Source organism: Chenopodium album, chromosome 18, assembly GCF_948465745.1.
Source record: "Chenopodium album chromosome 18, dcCheAlbu1.1, whole genome shotgun sequence".
Taxonomy (NCBI): domain Eukaryota; kingdom Viridiplantae; phylum Streptophyta; class Magnoliopsida; order Caryophyllales; family Amaranthaceae; genus Chenopodium; species Chenopodium album.
In genome coordinates, this window is record NC_137851.1 from 980,938 (window position 1) to 1,003,782 (window position 22,845).

The 22,845-nt window shown below is 36.4% G+C and overlaps 1 protein-coding gene and 1 pseudogene across 3 annotated transcripts; both read left to right on the forward strand.

Moving 5' to 3' along the window:
* Positions 1–523: 523 nt before the first annotated feature.
* On the forward strand, positions 524–901 carry LOC145590653 (14 kDa proline-rich protein DC2.15 pseudogene; annotated as a pseudogene).
* Positions 902–15,438: 14,537 nt separating this feature from the next.
* LOC145591102 (PX domain-containing protein EREL1-like) lies at positions 15,439–22,758 on the forward strand. 3 transcript variants are annotated; one of them, XM_081647499.1, is made up of 11 exons: positions 15,439–15,458; positions 15,782–15,907; positions 17,291–17,407; positions 18,232–18,330; positions 18,487–18,573; positions 18,856–18,964; positions 19,580–20,361; positions 20,468–20,632; positions 20,707–20,949; positions 21,997–22,206; positions 22,382–22,758. In XM_081647499.1, exons 2-11 carry the CDS (start codon positions 15,815–15,817, stop codon positions 22,610–22,612), a joined length of 2,136 nt encoding a protein of 711 aa, XP_081503625.1. In that variant the 5' UTR covers positions 15,439–15,458; positions 15,782–15,814; the 3' UTR covers positions 22,613–22,758. The 3 variants fall into 3 exon arrangements, with proteins under 3 accessions (XP_081503625.1, XP_081503624.1, XP_081503626.1); XM_081647498.1 differs by lacking the exon at positions 15,439–15,458 and having other exon boundaries at positions 15,494–15,907; XM_081647500.1 differs by lacking the exons at positions 15,439–15,458; positions 15,782–15,907 and having other exon boundaries at positions 17,292–17,450.
* Positions 22,759–22,845: the final 87 nt, after the last annotated feature.

A 22,845-nucleotide genomic window follows, 5' to 3' on the forward strand; every position in this document is an offset into this window, starting at 1 on the left:
TTCTTATCCAATCAAACCACATAATTAAAATTGTACTCATGCAATTAATTAATTAGAAGATTTCACTAGTAGGCTAAGCTAGTAGCCAATTTAGTTAAAAAGGAGTGATTCAAATTGAGACAACTAAGGTGATTTTTTTTTTTTTTTTTTTTTTTTTTTTTGAGGGAAACTAAGGTGATAACCTAGTAGCAAAGACCCCATATTATATCTTTTCACTCCCTCTTGTTATTTTTGTTAAAATTATATTCCACTTTTTTTGTAAGTATTATTAATAATATTCTTTTTTAAATGTACAATTTATTTAGGTTTTCCAAGTGTTTCTTAAGGACCAGTGTAGCACATGGGTGCTAATTAATTTTTTACACAAACTTACAAACAAATCCTACTCATACATTTTTAACCCTTTTCATGACTCCACCCTTTATAAACACACCAACACAACCCCTATTTCCCTCACTCAACAACAAACCTTCTTTCAAACCCTTTGCACTCCCTTACCTTAAACTACATCCCCTAACCAAACATGGCTACCACCACCAAGCTCATCGCCGCCATCCTCATCCTCTCCCTCGTAACCCTATCACCCGTGTGCAACGCGTGTTGTGGTGGTTGCGCTACTCCCCCACCAATCACCCCTAGTACGGGCAAATGCCCTATTGACACACTCAAACTCGGTGTATGTGCAGATGTACTAGGGCTAGTCCATGCCGTGATTGGTAGCCCACCCTCTGGGACTCCATGTTGTGCCCTAATCAAAGGTCTTGCCAACCTCGAAGCCGCTCTTTGCCTTTGTACTGCCATTAAGGCTAACATCCTTGGTATCAACTTGAATGTGCCTGTTACCCTAAGTGTTCTCCTTAGCGCTTGCCAGAAAGATCTTCCAGAAGGATTTAAGTGCTAATTATTATCAAAGTTGTTCATTTTATTCATGCATGGAAAATTACAAGAAAAAAAAAATTAGTAGATTATATGAGAGTGAATGATTTTTATCTCATATAATATTCATTTATGTATTCATAATTCATGCATACCTAGCTTATAGCAAAATTTATATATAAATGTTCATAATATTGTGAACATTGATATATAACTCTATATTGCTAGGTTTTTTTTCTTTTCTATTTAACATTGTTATTGCATGATTTGCTTGTATTATTAATTTGAATGTACTATTTACTGGATTTTTAATATAATCATGTTATTGTTATTTTTTTATTTAATTTTGTTAATAGTTGTTTTTGTTTTATTGTGATTTAAATTTGTGTTTAGAGCCCCCTTGCTACATGCACCAGTGATTCAGTGCATGTGAATTGTTTCCAGTAAGATTTTCTTTGTTCATTGACCCACATATTTTCTATCGTGTGTGGTGTACGTGTATGTATCTAATTTCTTTTTTTTTTTTTTAATTTTTTTTATTGACGGAATGTATCTAATTTCTGATGTATGTACAATATTACGCTTTATGTATTTTGTTTGAGCCACTTATATTCGTGTTTGGTACGTTACAACAATGACAAATCAAATAAAATGACAATGGAAATTTGGCATATAATGTGGTTCTAACAACGTTTGGTGTATATATACTTTGTATAATATATATGGAGTATGTACGATACTTGGTATGAGTTTTCTATTCAAATAGGGACGTTTTATATTAAATCTATTTTATGTGTATTTATAATACACACTTTTTCTTTTAAAAACATATGTATTTTGTTTTATGAATTTTTGCTTAATAGCCCAAAAAGGAAATATCCTTAAAGTCCTTAACTTAAAAATGAAATTATAATGAAGTATATTAGGACTGCATATCTTCATTAATATACTATGTATAGTAGTACATGGTAGAAAATTAAAGAAATTTCGATTTTAGGGAAATTTATTTATTTTATCTATATTCGATACGTTAAGAGAATTTAAATAAAATCAACTCAAATATGATGACCTATAAGGCTATAGAAAGAGACTAATATGTGTTCAGCAGCACCATGATTGGTTCGATACTAGATTAAAGAATATAATTAAATCCTTCAAGCAGTTTGAGGGATCATGATATGTTATTATAGGATGGAGATGATAGGGAGTTGACAAGTGAAGTTTGGTTGATTAAAGGTAAATACAAAGCACCAAAATTGATAATGCCGAAAATGAGACTATTTACTTTGTATTTAGATTAAGACTGATGCAATTATGGAATGTCAAGGACTGATAATACATATTCAACATACTGTTGCCAACATTATACATCAGCTATTTGCAATCTCATCAACTGATATTTTACATATCTTTTATTAGAGAAAATGGTCTATTTCGTTCTTTCCATGCAACTAGCTGAGACAAATTTTAAAAATGTCCATTACTTCGTATATTATGAAAGCTATTTTTAGATATAAAAAAAAAATATACTCCGGACTCTGTAGTAAGTGGTGGCCAACTTAACCTAGCCATCATGTACTCTCACTTAATAGTGCTTTTATTTCATTATTATCATGTTATAGACCGGCACGTGTAATTCATGCGTAGTAATGATGCTCGTCAACCTCAATCACAAGCACAACAATTAACTATTGTGTTGTGTGTATCCTCAAGCGCGACTGTGCGAGCACCATGCACGGTGCTTCATGGTGCTCGAGGGTTCAGTATAGATTTGCCCCACCAGCCACCAGGTACTACAAGATTAGACACAAAGAAAATAGTAACAAAAAAGTCACTTGCACCTTTATATTTTTATTATTATCACAGATTCACAGACATGTGATCCTCTCTCATTCTTTCATGTCTCTCTCACTTTTCACCTTGTTCTTGTGACCTTGTCCGTTGCTACTTGTGTTTGTCTCATTCTCTCTAACACAAGTTTGAATATATCATTGTTAGGCAGAGATTTTAATTTGTTCGTTAGCCTCATATCAACCATATATATGTGATATTTAAACCTTTATCTCATTGAAATTATTACGTAGTATTTTCATAGAACAAAACACCGCCCTTATAAGTTACTCGAGCTCGTAATTGAAAATAGTTAAATAAAATTTCAAAATCTTTCTATTTCTCCCCACGATCTTTAACATAATTACAATACACCTGGGTGTGTATAAGAATTTTCACTGTCTATTATTTCACCATGTATTTCTCCTCTTGGTCCGACCTACAAATAATGTGTGTTATCATATCATTGTTATTATTATGTCATATACTCCCTCATCTCTGGTTATTAAGGGCAAACATCATGATCTAGCTACCTCTTTAGAATGTCACTTTTTGTACTGTAAACTTTTTCCCATGCTTTCTTTAACGCTACACTCCACTTAACACTCCATATATTTTTACCCCCTTTAAACGTCATGACATTTTACTATTTTAAGGACGGCGGAAAAAATAAACATTTTCATGTAAAACCTTTAATTTGGGTCTCAATAACACAATTCAATGGGGTTAAATTGTGAAAGGTGCTACAAAACAAGGACATTCATTTTGGACCTAAGTTGCATGCAATGTAGTCTTGTAACATTGCGAAACATGTTTGTGCATGAGATGATCTATATAAGGCTGTCTTATGAGCATACCATTCATTAGAATATCTGCTATTGGACATCATAGGATAACGTATAGCGACACGTGTCATGTATTGGGTGGGGATACTAGATCGATAACTACTTCAATTCGTATTAGAAAGGGAAAGAGTGATGTATGGATGAATGCCAAGCGTATCTGACGATCATACTAAAGACATTATTCCTAAGATGGATCCTATCTACGTTCTAAGCTAACCTGACCATGCAAATGCCCAATTACAAAGGGTATATATCTATTGTATTTTAGATAGGATTAGTTGCTACGTACTTAGGTAAAATCGTTTCATATTAGAAAATTAAATTAATAAATTATATAAAGATAAAGGTCGAAGAGTCGAATTTATTAAATTAGTCTAAATTTTATTTATGTTGGAACGAGATAATAAAATTATATTCATATGCGTATGTACAAGAGTATTAATACGGATAATTGGATATTGATCACTCGTGGATTAATTGTGTCTATTCGGAATAATAGATGTAATTATCAATGTATGATAGATATTACTGTCAAAAGTCAGATATTATGTTAAAAGTTATTGTGTGTGTATATATATTGTTGCTATAATAATATATATATTAATATATGTATAGGAATATCACATTATTAGTGACGATGATGGCTTGGTTTTTGTTGTTGAATATATCCAATAATATATGCTAATTTACAATTGGTTGATATCATGAAGACAATTAAGTAAATTTCCACGAATTCTACTTGTTTTTGGTTTGCTTATTGTGTTTCTTTCAAGCTCAAATATTGTTTTATGCAACAATTCACATCTAAAAGCTTTATTTCCTTTAGGTTGATATATATGTATTAATGTATATGTCACCTCCCAATTAACATTGAGTTCAAAAGCGTCTAATTCGACCTCTATTCTTTGGATCTATCCATTTTGTTATCAGTATGCCGTGACAGCTTGCTTGAAAGAGATAGGGTTGAGACGACTTTGTCAAAGTACGTAGAAAGAAAACTACGAAAGGAAGGTTGTACCACTGTCGCATTGGCCGTACGTATTGGCAATGTGTGCAGCACTGCAACGTTTGATTGATAACTTGGTCTTGAGGTCTAACAGGGTAAAGTCGTATCCCCTAATCAAAAGTAAATACCTAAGTCCTCTAACTAAAGTAGATAGGGAAGTAGGGTCGAACTCCACAGGGAAACAAGTCTTTCTACTCCTAATTAATTATTATAATCTAAATTATCTAAGTAACCAATATTTTTGGGAATAAATTCTATACTACGAAGAATAAGGTCGAAAGAAATAAAGTAGGGGAAAATCAAATATTAAAAGACCTAGGGCATAGGTTCACTAATAAACAATATTCCAGGGCAAATTATAATAAGCAATCATCAAGCATTGATTAATCAGATTATAAAGGGCTTTCGCTACGTATTATAATCACAGAGTTAATTTACCGGTATTAAATCTCATCTGTCGAATCTCGACTTAACCATTTATAAATTAGTCCACCTATTGAAAATAAGCCTAAACATCAATTCTCATCTGTCGAATCTCGAATTAATATTACTAAACTCATACAATTAAATCTGGTCAAACCTAATTGCATAGCATTAAATCAATCAATAGGAAATTAACCAAGCATTGATAATTAACAATCACAAAATTACCCCTTCATATCATTTATTAGATCCCCATAAACCCTAGAAATAAAACTACTCAAGCATCATCATAACCAAACTAATCAAATGAATAAAGCAAAGCATAATCAAAGAAGTAAATAAAATAGCTGAAATTAAAAGAGAAGAAATTGTTACCAAAAGAAATCTGGATTAATGAAAGTAATTAAGAACAAAAGTTGAGAGAGAATTTAAGAGAGAGAAATATCCTAAGTAGAGAGAGAAAATCTAAAGAAGAAAAGTCCTCCAAAATTACGTACATAATTCGTACTTAAACATCCCTCAAAACAAAAATTAAAACTAATCTAATCAGCTCTGAGAAAAACACGCGCCCGATCGGGCAAAGGGCCGCCCGATCGGGCCCGCCTTTTTTTGCCTTGCCCGCTGCTGGTATGCCGCGCAGCCGCCGATCGGGCGTATGCTTGCCCGATCGGGCCCGGTCTTCTTCGAGGCTTGGATTTCGACTGGGCTAAATTCCTCGGCCCAATCTAAGTTTCCTCATCGGGTCTTGATTAATCGATCCAATAGCCCCGGTGTCTCATACCGAGCCCTTAATCATCGGCTCTCACCGATCCTGGGCTTCAAGAGTGGCTGTGTCCTTCTAGCCTCCGTAGTTGATCCATAAAAACCCAGGAAAATGCTCCAAAAGTGCAATTTCCTGTAAAATACAACTAAAACTACGCAAACACTAGAAAACACAAATTAGTAATAAAAGTGGCTCTAAAGAGCAAAAAACACCACTAATTATGACCGTGGGACGGGGGTAAAACACTATATAAATTGGATATATCAAACTCCCCCAAGCCAAACCTTTGCTTGTCCCTAAGCAAAGAGCTCATCAATGAACATATAAAACATGCCTCATCCCAATAAACAAAATCAAGCACAAACGATTCAAGATAAATCTAATGAACATGCTTCAATGTCAATCAATCTCATACATCTAATTATCATTCATCCCCAACAATTGTCAAGTAAAGCAAACCACACGAGCATATAGAATTCAAGACTAGTGCTCACGCACTCAACTCTCATTTATGTGGCGAGTAAAAGATGTACTCAATCGCTCTCCAACCAACCCATTTGTTTGTGAACAATGCCCACCCATCTCACACTCTCGTGTGTTTAAAACAATGAACGCTCAACTACTAGTCGACTCGAAATATGTCAAATCATAACTTGCATTGATAAACAACACTTTCACATTCACACAACTCTATGCACAAAGGTCGGAAGGTTTTTAAAGCTTGTAATGTAAGGCTAGGGTAAAGGGTAGGATAAATTTGGGAATATGTGAGAGAAAAGCTATGCATTAAGGGAGCCAAATCCTAATCAACCCATGATCAAAATAAATGATGATCATACATCTCCAACAAAATAACTAACTCCAAAAAGAATCAACCAAATACAACTCCAAACAATATAAACAATCCCAACACTTACAATTTCACTCATAAAAATATGATAATGTAGAACTTAAGTGAAATATAAACTTTGGACTCATTCTTTTTTTTTTTTTCTTTCTTGAACAACCTTCAAATAGAACATTTGAACATTAAAAAATTTTCCTTTTGCTCTTTTTTTTTTTAACTCATATTGGAAATTTCAACTTTGTAACACAACATATTAATATTTTCCAATCATAAAATCAAAGAACAATCACTCTTCTTTTATTCCCACATTGTGCAAATAATGTGCACATCACAACTCCCTCACCTCTCCAACTAATAGCTCCCCCAAACCAAGCTTGGGACTAGTAACCAATGGGGCTCATATAGGCTTGTAATGTGGCTAAATAAACAATAAAAGGGCACAAGCAACAACATGGGTAACAAGAAGGGAACAAATGTATCTAATATCGTCTGAAGGCTTCCTAAGAGAACATATGCCTTCGTCTTCCTCAATGTGCATAATATTGAGCTATATAGACATTACTAATAGTTGCAAACCAATACTCAAATTCATTGACATACCAGGAATTATAGAACTATCACACATTCCTAACCAAATCAACTAGTCAAGCACTATATTCACAAATAGTTGGAAAAATTGACGCATGTTTAGGAATCCAAACAATTAAACTTCAAATTATGATCAACAAATTCACAAAGCTCATTATCATATACCAAGAATCAAAACAATATTTTCTAAGTATGGGACATAGGGAAGCATGAATTACAATTCATTGGAACGTATTTTTGGATTTTTTTATTTTTCAAATTTTTTTTATTTTTTTCATAAGGGAAAGAAATAAAAACTACACTAGGAAAGCAATAAGTAGAGAAGAGAGAAAGAAAGTTACCATATATACAAGAAATCTCCCCCCAAGCCAAATCAAGCAATGCCCTCATTGACTTGGGAGGGTAGCTAGGAGAAGCTACTCCACATCGTCATCCATCCTCTCATATCCTCCTCCATAGCTTGAGCTGGCACCACCCTGGCTCGGTCCAGCACCACCATAACCCGAACCACCTACAAAGTAGTTAGGGTTCACATTCCCCCTCATACCCCCAAAAGGAGCGTCACCCCCATATCCATGGACGGAAGAGTAGTCCACATAAGTACCATACGCACCGGGGTGAGAATACCCTCCTTGGGGGTATTGGAACCAATCGGGAACTAATGCCTCGGGGGGAATATCCCCTCGGCGTGCATAATCATCGTACATGGGGTATAGACCCCTCCCGAGATTCCTCTCTATGTGTCCTACCCGACCATCCAAGGTGCTTAACCTAGAATCTAGGTTTTGCATCATACCCTCAACTCTCCCGTGCCCCATCTCGATACGGTCCAATTAGCTCCTAAAAGCCGAAAAGTCATAAGGGGCATTGGGGTCGACGTTATAGTCGACCGAGGAAGTGGGTACGCCATAGGTGAAGGGTGGAGGTGGTGGGTAGTGTGGTGAATGGTGATGGGGGGATTGGTGGGGTTGTGGTGAAGGGTGAGGTGGTTGAACCTCACCTTGACCGTTAATCTCAAAAGTATAAAAAGGCTTCCCCTTCTCAAATTTGGTCAAGGCGGGGTTGGGTAAGGTGAAGGCTTGATCCCTCCTACCGGATTGTCTGTGGACTATCCACCAAGTGTCACCCCCCACGGGTTGCACCCAGTTTAGACTCCCTAAATAGGCTAGGTCCATGAGGTTTGAGCCTACAAATTTCCTATGCCTATCCGGGTTCCAACCTAGGTTTTTTTTGGCAATGTGGGTCACTAACCCCCCAAAATAAATAGGCGCCTTAGACCTACTTGCTTCGGCCGCATTGGCCGCCCTTTGGAAGTGATTGGCTATCCTATGGGGTATGTTCAATTTTCAGCGTTAGGAATTACATAGGATGCCAATAGTTCCAATTCATCTCTCCTCACATTTGCCGGTTCATGCCTCCCAAAAATAGTGAGGCCGGCAAATCTTTGTCAAAATTTTGGGACGGGATGTTGAATCCACGTCCCTTTGGCATGTTGGAGGTTAACCAAATCCTCCCCGGTTAGCCTCTTGTAGACCACGGCAGTGTGGTCTTGAGAGGGTTCAATTGGTTTATCCGATTTTAAATTAAACATTTTTCCAAATTCTTTAAGAGTTAGTCTCACATCGTTGTTTAATAATCGGAATTGTACATGAGTGATTAATGCATTCATTTTAATAACATTAAAACTTGAAATAAATTCTAATGTTAAATAGTCATACGTATCATGGCACATGTGAAAGAAACCACTCATGCCTATACCTTTGAATAATTTTTCCACATATTTATCTAGACCTAATTTAGCTAGTGCGGGATGATGAACAAAACAGGTTGAGATTACCTGTCGATCAATGAGGTTTGGCATCCTAGCCCGTTGCTCCTCCGAGGTGATGACAACCTCCTCCCATCCCGGTATTTGAAGGTCCGGGTTGACCGTTGGTTGTGGTGCCCTCGAACTTTTACCCCTTTGTGTCCTTGAACGCTTTGAAGCCATTGTATGTGGAAAATTGGGTATTTGGAGCTTTTTCTCTCTCTAAGGGTTTGAAGGAAGTATGAGAGAAAGTGGAAGAAAATAGGTGGAAAATGTAGAGGAAGGTGTGAGGATTAAGAATATGTAAGAAATTTGAGGTTTGGATGGGTGAATTTGAGGAGATATTGGGTTGAAGGTGTAGTTAAAGGTTTGAAAATGGAGGTTTTAGAGAGAGAAAGTGTGAAGGAGAAAGAAGAAGTAAGGAAGAAAAAGAAAAGAGAAAGGGAGAAAGGGGTTTAAAACCCCGGATTAAATAGGCGCACCCGATCCGGCGACCTCCGCCCGATTGGGCGCGAACTCGAACCTGGAAATCGCCCTTTTCTCGCCCGATCGGGCGAGCTTCGCCCGATATTTCTTTTTGTGGCACTCGATTTCTCCAAAATTCCGCCCGATCGGGCGAAATTTCCCTCGATTTCTTCCCTGACTTGCGCGCCCGATCGGGACTCCTCACCCAATCGGGCGAAATTAAGCTCCAATAAAATCAATATTGCGAGCCCGATCGAGCGAAGTTTTCTGCATTTCTAACCTTAGGTGCGTGCCCGATCGGGCCCGTACCCAAGCTTGGAGCTTCTCTTTCTTCGCCTATTTTTTTTTTTGAAACCTCCGTACTTTGTGATCTAAAACCTGTACAAAAACACTCATGAAAGGTAAAATTCACTCTCCTCACCTTTCTAAGAAAAAGTAAAAATAAAAAATTAGTCTAGAAAGCAAGAAATACGGGTTGCCTCCCGCAAAGCGCTGGTTTATCTAGGTCTCGCTCGACCCTCTTACCATAAGACTAAAAGTTAGGACCCTTGGCCTACCACTTGATCGGGTGGTTTCTCACCCGGTCGAGCTGTATTTAGACCACGACGCGGCTTCCTGACATGCCCCGTGGGTCGCCAATTCACCTTATCTGGTGGATCCTCCTTGTCGTAAACTGGGGGTTCATTACTACTACTCACAAGAGACCTCTTCTTGACCGATGGTTGCTTCAAATTATCACTGGATTGATCAATTGCAACTCGATCTGGTGGAACACTTACTATAGGTTCAGTTTCCACAACTTGCTTGTGTATTTTTACCTTCTCATCTTCAAAGCCAAAACCGACAATGTAGAGGGCTCTTTCTATTGCATCAACTTCCTTTTGCCATTTGTCTATTTCATCTGTAGAAGATGCAACACAAGATACCGCCTCCAAGGGATCTTTTACAAGAGCTTGGGGCTTATTAGAACAATTATGAACCACATTAACACTGAAACACTTCTCCTCTGTCATGGGGCTTTTAGGGGTATTATTCAAATTGAAAGTAATTTTATCATCCCCTACTGATAGTGTCAATTTGCCACATTTCACGTCTATAATTGCTCCTGCAGTGTTAAGGAATGGTCTGCCCTAAATAATTGGGGTTTGCATATCCTCAGCCATATCAAGAACAACAAAATCAACAGGTATATAAAATTTACCTACTCTAACAGGAACATCCTCTAAAACACCTAAGGGGTATTTAAAAGAACGGTCGGCCATTTGTAGAGTAATATTAGTAGCTTTTAATTTACCCATATTTAGCTTGGAACACACCGACAATGGCATGACACTAACGCTAGCACCCAAATCACATAATGCATTATCAATCATTAGATTGCCAATATGACAAGGGATAGAAAAACTACCCGGATCTTTCAGTTTAGGTGGAGATTTATTTTGTAGTACGGCACTACATTCTGCAGTAAAAGCGACTGTCTCTACCTCACTAATAGATCTCTTCCTAGTCAATATTTCCTTCATGAATTTTGCATATGCAGGAATTTGCATAATTAGTTCTGTGAAGGGGACTGTTACCTGCAAATCTTTAACCATCTCCAGAAACTTACCAAACTGCTTATCCAAATTTGTTTTTAAGTGACGATTGGGGAATGGAAGTTTGATAACCGGCTTTGGAGTATTACTGCTCTTATCTGGAGTTGCTACTTTCCCTGGAGTTGTACCCTGCAATGTATTTTCAGAAATATTAGTACTACTCTTTAGCCCTATAGGGCTATTAGCAACATTGTTAGATTTAATGGAATCAAGACTAGCATTGTTCATTAAAACAGGTTCATCATTTCTGGACATTAAGGGCCCATCATAGTGTAAACCACTCCTTAGAGTAATTGCGAAGGCTTGATCCGTAGGCCTGGTTGGCTGTGCTGGCAGGGCTCCCTGCTGACGGGATTGTAGGGTAGATGAAAGTTGTGCAATTTGATTGTCCATGATTTTATTATGGGCTAGGATGGAATCAATTTGCGCATCCCTACTCTCCATCTGCTTTTGCATATTGGCAAGCATTGCTCTAATTTCTGTCATGGCAGGGTCGGAAGATGATAAGGGTGATGCTTGGCTTTTCTGGCCGGAATTAGGATGATAATATTTTTGTTGTGGTGGGGTTTGTTGTTGTGGTTGTTGTGGAGGTGGAGGATTTTGTACATTAGTTCTCTGGTATGAAAGATATGGATGGTTCTTATAACCGGCATTGTAGGAATTGGAATATGGGTTATTCTGCCTATAGGTTTGAAAGACATTAACTTGTTCCATAGAGCTCCTACAATCTTGCTCCCAATGCCCTACAATTGCACAATTTTCACAAAAAGCTTCATTGTTAGCAACAGCAGAAACGTTAGCTACAGAGTTAGGAGCAACAGTAAGATTATCTAATTTTGGACAAATAGACGTTAATTGAGCTTGCAAAAAGGATACGGAATCGACATTATGTTTTCCTTTATTTGCAAACCCTCTCGGATTCCCGTATTGGGAATTGTGTATGGCCATGTCTTCGATAACCTGTCCTACATCGTCCACATTTAAATTCATGAACCTCCCACTGGCTGCAGAATCTAGCACTGATCTAGAAGAATTTCCAAGTCCATTGTAGAATGCTTGGATCAATTGCCATTGTGCTAGATTGTGGTGGGGGCACTCTCTCTGTAGATCCTTGAACCTCTCCCAAGCCTCATATAGCGTTTCGTCGGCCTCTTGAGCGAAGTTCTGAATAGCACTCCTTAGTACCGCTGTTCTCTCTGCAGGATAGTATTTATTATAAAAATTCAAAGCAAGAGTTTCCCAGTCAGTAATACCAAGTGCAGTTCTATTCAAACCATTAAACCATAATTTAGCTTTGCCACATAAAGAAAAGGGAAAAAGAATCTCCCTGATTTGGTCTTGCGTGACCCCGGCTTGTCTAATGGTGTTACAATATTGGCAGAAATCTACGATGTGAAGATTAGGATCTTCACCCTTAGCTCCACTGAATTGCTTCCTCTCTATCATAGTGATAAATTGGGGCTTGATTTCGAACTGAACTCCTTTTAGTGCCAGAGTGGGAGTAAGGTGCGAGAAATCTGTGAGCTTCGGCTGCGAGTAGTCACTGAGTTTCTTCTGGGTCGTCATCTCTGATTCGGAGTCTAAAGGAATATATGTGTCACTAGAATCAGAGGGAGGATCTCTTTGACTGTTGTCCTCCTCGGAACCCGCCAAAATTTGTCTATAGATTTTCCTTTGCTTATGAAAAGAGCGCTCGATCTCAGGATCGAATGAGATGTAACCTGATCTGGAACACCTGGGCATAAACAACTAAAAGACAAATATGAGAATTGCCTCAAAGAACTAACGTTCTCTGAGGCAGAAGGGGATAATCTAGACTACAAAAAATAATCTGAAAATAAAAATAAAACCGTTTCCCCGGCAACGGCGCCAAATTTTGACAGGGTAAAGTCGTATCCCCTAATCAAAAGTAAATACCTAAGTTTTCTAACTAAAGTAGATAGGGAAGTAGGGTCGAACTCCACAGGGAAACAAGTCTTTCTACTCCTAATTAAATAATTATTATAATCTAAATTATCTAAGTAACCAATATTTTTGGGAATAAATTCTATACTACGAAGAATAAGGTCGAAAGAAATAAAGTAGGGGAAAAATCAAATATTAAAAGACCTAGGGCATAGGTTCACTAATAAACAATATTCCAGGGCAAATCATAATAAGCAATCATCAAGCATTGATCAATCAGATTATAAAGGGCTTTCGCTACGTATTATAATCACAGAGTTAATTTACCGGTATTAAATCTCATTTGTCGAATCTCGACTTAACCATTTATAAATTAGTCCGCCTATTGAAACTAAGCCTAAACATCAATTCTCATCTGTCGAATCTCGAATTAGTATTACTAAACTCATACAATTAAATCTGGCCAAACCTAATTGCATAGCATTAAATCAATCAATAGGAAATTAACCAAGCATTGATAATTAACAATCACAAAATTACCCCTTCATATCATTTATTAGATCCCCATAAACCCTAGAAATAAAACTACTCAAGCATCATCATAACCAAACTAATCAAATGAATAAAGCAAAGCATAATCAAAGAAGTAAATAAAATAGCTGAAATTAAAAGAGAAGAAATTGTTACCAAAAGAAATCTGGATTAATGAAAGTAATTAAGAACAAAAGTTGAGAGAGAATTTAAGAGAGAGAAATATCCTAAATAGAGAGAGAAAATCTAAAGAAGAAAATTCCTCCAAAATTACGTACATAATTCGTACTTAAACATCCCTCAAAACAAAAATTAAAACTAATCTAATCAGCTCTGAGAAAAACACACGCCCGATCGGGCCCGCCTTTTTTTTGCCTTGCCCGCTGCTGGTATGCCGCGCAGCCACCCGATCGGGCGTATGCTTGCCCGATCGGGCCCGGTCTTCTTCTTCGAGGCTTGGATTTCGACTGGGCTAAATTCCTCGGCCCGATCTAAGTTTCCTCATCGGGTCTTGATTAATCGATCCAATAGCCCCGGGTGTCTCATACCGAGCCCTTAATCATCGGCTCTCACCGATCCTTGGCTTCAAGAGTGGTCGTGTCCTTCTAGCCTCCGTAGTTGATCCATAAAAACCCGGGAAAATGCTCCAAAAGTGCAATTTCCTGTAAAATACAACTAAAACTACGCAAACACTAGAAAACACAAATTAGTAATAAAAGTGGCTCTAAGGAGCCAAAAACACCACTAATTATGACCGTGGAACGGGGGTAAAACACTATATAAATTGGATATATCAAGATCACAAAGTCCTCGAACCTACTACGGTTTGGTCGAGGTCGAGGTCTAGATGCATGAACCATCTCCTTAGAGGCATTTCATTTAAGACCAGGGGGTTAGTTTGGGTTTGGAAATTAATAGGGCCGGAATTTACATAGTTTCTTTATCAACTTATCTATACACTTCAATAAACTGAATTATTATATTCATAACTTGAACCATCAAACATATCTAAAAAATTTAGGACCCGATACATCGCTATGGCTAATAACTAGTTACAAAAAAGGCAACTTAGTTTTCGTTCTCTTGCAAGAGTGCTAACTCGTGCCCTTAAGAAGTTAAGAGTAAACATGGTTCACAAATCAAAATATACTTATATGGACTGGATTACGAAGCTATATATGGAAACCAAGCTATGTGTCTCTCAATTATATACTTGTGTGTTGATAGGCCTACAAGACAATACACATGACCATCATATAAAATAAGCCTAACAAAAAGCCCACATTAAGTAGCCCAATGTAGTATTAGAGTTATTGGACTTCCCTTCCTAACAAGTGTCCATCAGAATATATCATTATGATTTTATGAGTCATGATTAGTTGCAAAAACAACACACTCCTAATCCGATTAATATAGAAACCACAATAAAGTAGTTGCCGTTGTATAAAAATCTATCATGCTTTTAATAACTTGGACTTTAAAAGCAGATTAAATAATCTATATCAAATATTTTTCAAATTAAAATTAAAAAATAAAAATCAACAATAATAATATCGCACGACTTGATAGTTTTCAGTAATATACCAACTAACATTAGTCTCTAAACTATTTTATCTCAGCTGAGTTGTCCTTATTTACCAAACCATTGTACAAATTCCGATATGTGTACACGCTGAGACACACTTTACTTCTCTCTAACACTTTTCACATGCAAATTTTGTGTATTCGCCTTTTAAATTGAGAGAAAAAAGAAAATTATACATTAACATCTAAAGAGTAATAATTATACTATTCTAATTAACATCCACAATATAACTTGAACGCTCGTGTTATAAACCACCTATGACCTATTCGGCTATTCCTCGACTAGAGTCGGACTTCATGACCAAGTATGAGAGTCCTAGTCTAAATGAAACTTAATCTCACTATGACCTAAAACCAAAGCTAAACGTGAGAAATAAGGCTGAAAGAACAAAGGTTAGGTGCAAAATTGTCCCTTTTCCTTTTTGGTGCGTTGTTGTATAATCTCATTGCATTTTACACTCTCAAATCCACGCAAACTCTAAATTCTCTCTCCTCTTTCTTCATCATCTTTCTCTATTTTATTAATTGAATTGTTAATCGAATCCTCAAACCTCAGATATAATAATTGTAGACTGTATCATATACTAAGATTGATTATTGAAGAAACCCAATTCAATTCTCAAATCATATGCTGCAATTGGATTGATCCGATCAAATTACATAAACCCTAACAAGGGCTTGAAATTTTGATACCCAATTCATTGATTTTGTTGCAGAAATTGAATTGGGGGTAAAATTAAGTGATCGAGATGAACAGGGGGAGGAGTCCACCCAAGCATCGCCATGATGGAACCTCCCCTTTACCTATGGGGATGGATTGGAGTCCCCCTCCTAAGAAATGGGTACTCTTTTTTCTCTCTCCTCTTTTCTGGGTTTTTGTTATTTTGCATGTTTAAGTTCAGAAATTGTTGTTTATGTTGTTAATTTTGAGTTAATTTGAGTGATTTTATGTTATTTTAGTTGGTTGTTGACTAATGTGGTAAGTGAGCTTATTGAATTGCGCAATCTTGTGGCATTATTATAGCGTTGATTGAATTGGATCTATGAGGTTTCGATATGGAAGTTTGTGTGATTGACTGCATTGATGGGGCTGAGTTTTCGATGTTCAATTTATGATGATCCTTGTTGCCAATGATATGGAAGTTTGTGTGATCTACTGAATGTGAGTAGAGATTGATTGCAGTAGTTGAGACCAGCGTGAGTGAGAATATTGGAGGAACGGCACATTGTTTGTCATTATCGTCGAATATCTTTGTTTTGAGATTACCTGTGATTAACTTATGACCACTTTCTGAAGGGATCGGGGAGTTGGGAGGGTGTAGTATATGTATGGTGGATTATGGTTGATTAAGTTTGAGTATGGTGGTGGACCTGGTGGGTGATTAAAAGATGTTGCGCCGAAAAGCTGGAGAGAGGATAAAAGTTGTCATCATGCGAGGATAAATTTGAATCAAGTTGCACTCATTGATGAACATTTAAGATGATGCAAAAATGTTTGGCTTATGCAGTTGCATAAGAATTTGGACATGACCTATGAAATGCAATAAAAGATCAATGAAGATAGTAACTTTTAGCTAATTTACAGTTCATAACGTGTTCAGTTATTTTTTTTCACTTAGACCCCTAAACTTATTTGTTCTGAACGTAATTAAGTTGTAAATTGGAGTTACTAGCATTAACAGAAAATTTCTGAACTGACAAGACCTGAATATTATTTATTCAAGGTAAGAGAATAAGTACTTAGTGTCATTCTCACTGTGTAGGAGGATTTGTGGGTAGATTGTAGTGTTTCATGTGAACCTCCTTTACATAGGCATCTCTGTATCTCATATTGTAAAGGCATATATTCTTATGACAAGTTTTTCCCATCTTTCTAAAATTCATGAGTTGTTTGTATAAAAAACATTCAATAATTATTTGGAGTTTATTTTGGCACTTTGAGTTACTGCTGAACTCTATCCTAGTTTCTCTCTCTAGCTTTATTTGTATAGTTGTGAGCTCAGTTGCACAATTCAAGATCGTCCATTGTTCTGGTGACTGGGAGGTTCTTAGGTTCTTCAATAGTTAAATTAGGTGCCCTTTTCTATTGTTGCCAGTTGCAACCTTTAAACGTACAATATGGAGCTTGATTTGGCTGACTGTATACCTAGTCAGTTTGACATTCTGGATTCGTTATTACTATTTTAGAGTATATATTGCTAACTAGAAGCATTTTACTGATGTAGGGTGGTCGTGATACTGTATGGCCTCATGATCCCCGCTCTGGATGGAGTTACTGTGTTACAATTCCTTCTTGGGTTGCACTTCCAAAATCAAGATCAAGTTCTTCAGATCCTGTAGTGGTACAGAAATTGAATGTCTCTCCAATGTTTATCTATGCCAAGGGTTAGATGTTGTTTTTATTCTGCCAATAAGTTTTTTAATCATGTGTTTGTAGTTGGGCAACTCTGCCGTAGATACAGTCAGTTCAGTTCCAAATTATGTAACTTGACTTAGTGTAACTAATTTCTCACATTGGTTGTCAATTTAATAAGCCCATGTTGATCAAGTCAGCTTGAGAACAAAAAGATTATCAGTAATGTTTTAGGAAGCTGTTGGATAAGACATTAGTAAAGTAAAGATGATGTCTCCCAACATTGTTCTTGAAGTTTTTTTTTTTTTGTTTTTTTTTTTTTGAGGAAGTTTTTGTTAATCTTGTATGATTCTTATCTGCCTTCTGTCAGCTTTGACCCAATACTGGTTATGATTATGGTCACAAAAGAGAAATAAAGGCAAGTCTTGTTCCCTGATTTGCATGAAGTTTGATAAGTGGCTCTTACCTTCATAAGCAAACACCAAGGAGTTTAATGAAGTATTATATATATATATATATATATTGTCTTCTGCCTGGTATGTGTTTTTGAAACAGCTTGCCCTCATGTCTGTCCGATTAAAGTGTTACCTAGATAGGCCCACAGCAAACAATGGGGGCAACACTAAGTAGTTTTGAGACCCATATACCTGCAGTAAGCAAGAGCTGAGTGAGAGGCATTCAGGGCACCAGCGTAATGGGGTGTGGTAGATTTATATTCAGCAAATTTATCTTCTATATGCATCTTACTTTTGAATCTATCCTAGTTGCCCATGTGCAATGGTGACCCTATCTAACCTTTTTTACTTTCAACAGTTTTACAGGGTTTTGGTGGGTATTCAATCACCAGCAGGAGTTACTACTACACGAGGAGTATTAAGAAGATTCAATGATTTTCTTAAGTTATTTTCTGATGTAAGTGAAACTTTTAGTAGCTTTCTGTCTTCAGTTTGATTAGTTGATGTGATTGGATTGAAGATATTTTAGAGTAGAGTTGAGCACATAATAATTGAGGATTACTGAGATAATATTCTTAGTTTGTTTATTCTGTCTGTTTTTTTATTTATTCAGATTAAAAGGACATTTCCTAAGAAAAGTCTCCCATCTGCTCCCCCTAAAGGTCTTTTGCGAATGAAGAGCAGGGCACTCTTGGAAGAGGTTAGTACAGTAGCTGAGCAATCATCTGTTTTTAAACTCTTGGCTGAAACTTAAAATTGGTGAGCCTAATTATAGCAATACTCTTTTAATGACCTGCTTTAGCTATACTACCTTGTTTCATGCATACAGCAATACTAAATCCTTAATCCCAAAAGAACGAGGCCAATATAAAAATAAAATTAAATTTAGTTTTCTTATATTATCTTTTATTACATTGATCCATGATTGATTGTTATGTGGGCATCAAATAATTGAAACAAAGTTTTTCCTTTTTGGTTGCAGCGAAGGTGCTCTTTGGAAGAGTGGATATCAAAACTTCTTTCAGACATTGATATATCTAGGTGTATGCCTGTGGCATCCTTTCTCGAACTAGAAGCAGCTGCTAGATCATGTATGTGCCCCCTTTCTCCGTTACAGCTAAGACATATCTAAACTATGTGTGCCTGTTTCTTTTATCTATTTCTATTGATATGCACGTCTTATATTCTCTACTCCCATCTCCTGCACAAATAAAGTCAAGTAAATTTGGTTTTATGTGCTCCTTCAATTTCTTTTGTTCTTGTTTAGAATCTATATAATATTCACAATTTGTAGGAATTTATATAATATTCACAATTTGCAGGAATCTTCAAAATTATTCCCAATATGTAAGATAAAGAATAGTAATTCCAGTTATCTGTTATTAATAGTCAAAGATGTGCATTGACAACATGAACAGTCAACACAGGAAGAACTATAGAAAACGGAGGGAATACATTGGTATTGCCAAGTTTCTTTTAACATATACTCATATCATAATGTGGCGTGTAATGTTTGTTATAAATTGGCGTGTATTATAGCGTTATTGTAAAAAAAGCTGTTATTTGAAATAATATAATTACTTCTAGTTTTGATGGGAGGTATAACCATACATCTTGACTGATATTAATGACATTTATCTGTTGTCTCAATTCTTTTAATTGTTTTAAATTTCACTATTTTATTTTTTTTCTCCTTTTATTTCTAGCATTTCAAGAAAGTCAGCAGCCTTCTGAAGCAAATCCTTCTACAACTAGCAGTATATCTTCAGATCAAAACCATTCAAGTTTAAGCTTAGCTGCTCTTGCTGGCAGTTCATATATCGCATCAGATTATGGTAGTGACACTGCTTATGAAACTTCTGAACTTGGAAGTCCTAGTTTTGGAAGGGATGATGTTTCTGAACTCGGTCTAGAAGAATTGACATTGGATGAAGATCTGACAAATCCAATGGAAAAGATAACCAAGTACAGCATGTCTAATATTGACGAAGGGTTGTTGATGGGAGAAAGTATTTTGGATCAATTGGAAAGTTTCAAAAAGCATAAGGTGCAAAGTAGACTCATTGCAGATAATGGGAGTGCTTCGAAGTCTGTCAGTTTAGCTCTTGATAGGGCAGGAAGTTCATTTGAGGCAGAGCCTATCAAGGCGGTCAACCATGTACGGAAGCCTTCAAATGAGAGTATAGGGAGTGACTTGAGTTCATATAGAGGCAGTGAAATGTCAAATTCATGGACTCCTAACTTGTTCGGGGATGCATCTCTTGACCTCCCCAGTGGAGCTGAAGCTTCTAGGACCATGGGGAGTCCTAGCAATTCAGAACTGCAATATAGTGTTGGAGATATAGTTCTACCAAGAGATCAGCAGCCTAAATTAGATAGAATTCTTATGATCATGCAGCGCAGATTAGTAACTGCGAAAACAGATATGGAGGATCTTATCACAAGATTGAATCAAGAAGTTGCTGTCAAGGAATACCTTACTACCAAGGTAATTACGATGTTGTTATCATTGCAAATAGCGTAATAATCATTATATCTTTCATTTCCTTGTAAGGTTGTTTGTTGGTCAGTCTCATGTGTTTCCTCTTTTCCAGGTCAAGGATTTGGAAGTTGAACTTGAAACTACTAAGGAGAAGAGTAGAGAAAACCTCCAGCAGGCATTGTCACTTGAAAAAGAAAGGGTTACAAAAATGCAGTGGGATATGGAGGAACTACGGCAGAAGTCATTAGAATTTGAGCTCCAGTTGAAATCTCAAAAGGTTCATTTCTATTTCCATGTTATACTTATCGTACTTCTTTACAATATTGTGTAACTGTCTCGGAAAATCTCCAGGATGCTAAGTTGCCAGCAGACTCCACAAGGTCAGATGCTTTTCCAGAGAAGGATGAATTATTGCGGGAGTTGGAAGCTACAAAAGACCAGCTTAATATCTTGTCAAAGCAACATGAAGAATTAGAGGTGAAATCTAAATCGGATATTAAGCTGCTTGTTAAGGAGGTTAAATCTTTGAGAAGATCTCAAGTTGATCTAAAGCAAAAACACGATGAATCAGTACAGGAGAAAATTGAAGTGGAGGTAGGTATTTTGGCTTTTGTTTTCTGTTAAAAGTGTTGCTTTCTCGTGTAATTGAAGTTGGCAGGATAAAATTTATTTAATTTTTGGTTGGGGGTAGAGGTGAGGGGTTGAATTTTTTGTATTATCAATTCTTTTTTTTTTTTTTCCTAAGTGGGTGTGACTGTCTTAGTTAAGGATATATGTGCAAACCAAGTAGTTATGGAGACGCAGTGCCTTCAAGATGTCAGTAAGATCTTGGTGAGTTGTGGTAAAATTTGGTATATTGAAGGATACTAGGATTGCTGGTTAAATGGAGAACAATAAGAGTAAATTTGTGATTTCTCAACTAGTTTTGGTCAAGGCTCATGGCTGCTTGTTTACAATGCTGCATGATCCATGCGCCCTTTTTTAAGTGGAAACTTATCCTCAGTTATTCCTGGCCATATATACTTTAACCTTGGGCACAATATGGATAATCAGTTGTGTCAGCCTTGGTGTCAGATATATATATATATATATATATATGTATATATATATATATATATATATATATATATATATATATATATATATATATATATATATATATATATATATATATATATGTATATATATATATATATATATATATATATATATATATATATATATGTATATATATATATATATATATATAGTGATCTATATTGTTTTTGAAACTTTAAGCTTACCCATCTGTTGCTAATCATCGCCATGTCTTCTTAGCCAGCTGTTACCTACGAATCTATGATGGTCTCCTTACACTAACCTATATTGGCTTTTACTTTTAGCACTTGCCAGCAGTCGCTAATCTTACACCCATGGTCTGGTTATGTCCCTGTTTCTGTGCCATCTTCTTTATTTCATCTTCTTTTCTATTTTTATTTTTTCAGCAATCTAGCAAACTTTTATGAGGTTAGGGGATCTTGTGTGTCTGGAAAATCGTAGTGTGCAAAATTAATGCATGACTTTGCCTTTACATCTCCACTGATGCTAAAGAATCTTCTTTCTTCCTCTTTACCTTTGCTCATGCTTGTCATATTTTCTCAGCAACTCTTACAGCAAGAATTGGAGAGAAATAAACTTGCTTTGGCTGCAAGAAGAAAGCTGTTACATGATTCTCAAACCCTTCAGAGTCGGCTTCTGGAGTGTAATATCAAAATCGCAGATGATAATTTTGCGGTTGATTCATCCTCAGTATCAGATGTTTTAGATCTCCTTGCAGATTCTGACCAGCAAATTGATCTTCTCTTGGCAGAGGTATATGCTGCTTTAAGCGTCACTTTAGTTCTGTTATTTCTGGTTGGTGAAATATATGTGTAATATTTTTTTCTAGATCTTCAAACAGTACATCTGCAAACATGCCCTATGATATGTTCTTGACTTTTGTTTATATGGATCCTCCCTTTGTTAATTTTGTGCCAATATGTTTCAGTCTCAACTATTGGCTCCCGCCACTGACATGCTTTCAAATAGCGAAGAGTTGAAGGCGTTGGATCATGAGTTGAGGGCTGTGTTTCGAGATATATTTTCTGACAACGCTAAGCTGAGAAAGCAGATGAACTTTTTTATTCGTACTGCTCTCCAATCAGATAGCTCTACCAATGAAAATGGTAATCAAGGCTTAACTAGAGAAACTGTTTTGAAACAGCTTTTTGAAACATGAAACCGCAAGTACAGATGTAATTTTTACTCTCCCTTCTATGTAGCATGAGCAATTTTCTTGGATTATTGCTTGATTTAACCTTTGGCCTTGTAATTTTTCCTGTGGGTATATGAAATACACGACTTTAGGAAGCAATTCTATGTGAATACTGATAATGTTGTATTCTCTCTCATTTTAGTGAGCACATTTTTGTCGTAATTATGAATAACAATTTCATTGAGAAAATCCTGAAG

Coding starts and splice junctions, on each gene's coding strand:
- LOC145591102 (XM_081647499.1), top strand. CDS start 15,815: ATGAACAGGGGGAGGAGTCCACCCAAGCATCGCCATGATGGAACCTCC. Junction 15,908..17,290: donor GTCCCCCTCCTAAGAAATGG/GTACTCTTTTTT, acceptor TTACTGATGTAG/GGTGGTCGTGATACTGTATG. Junction 20,362..20,467: donor AGGAATACCTTACTACCAAG/GTAATTACGATG, acceptor CCTCTTTTCCAG/GTCAAGGATTTGGAAGTTGA.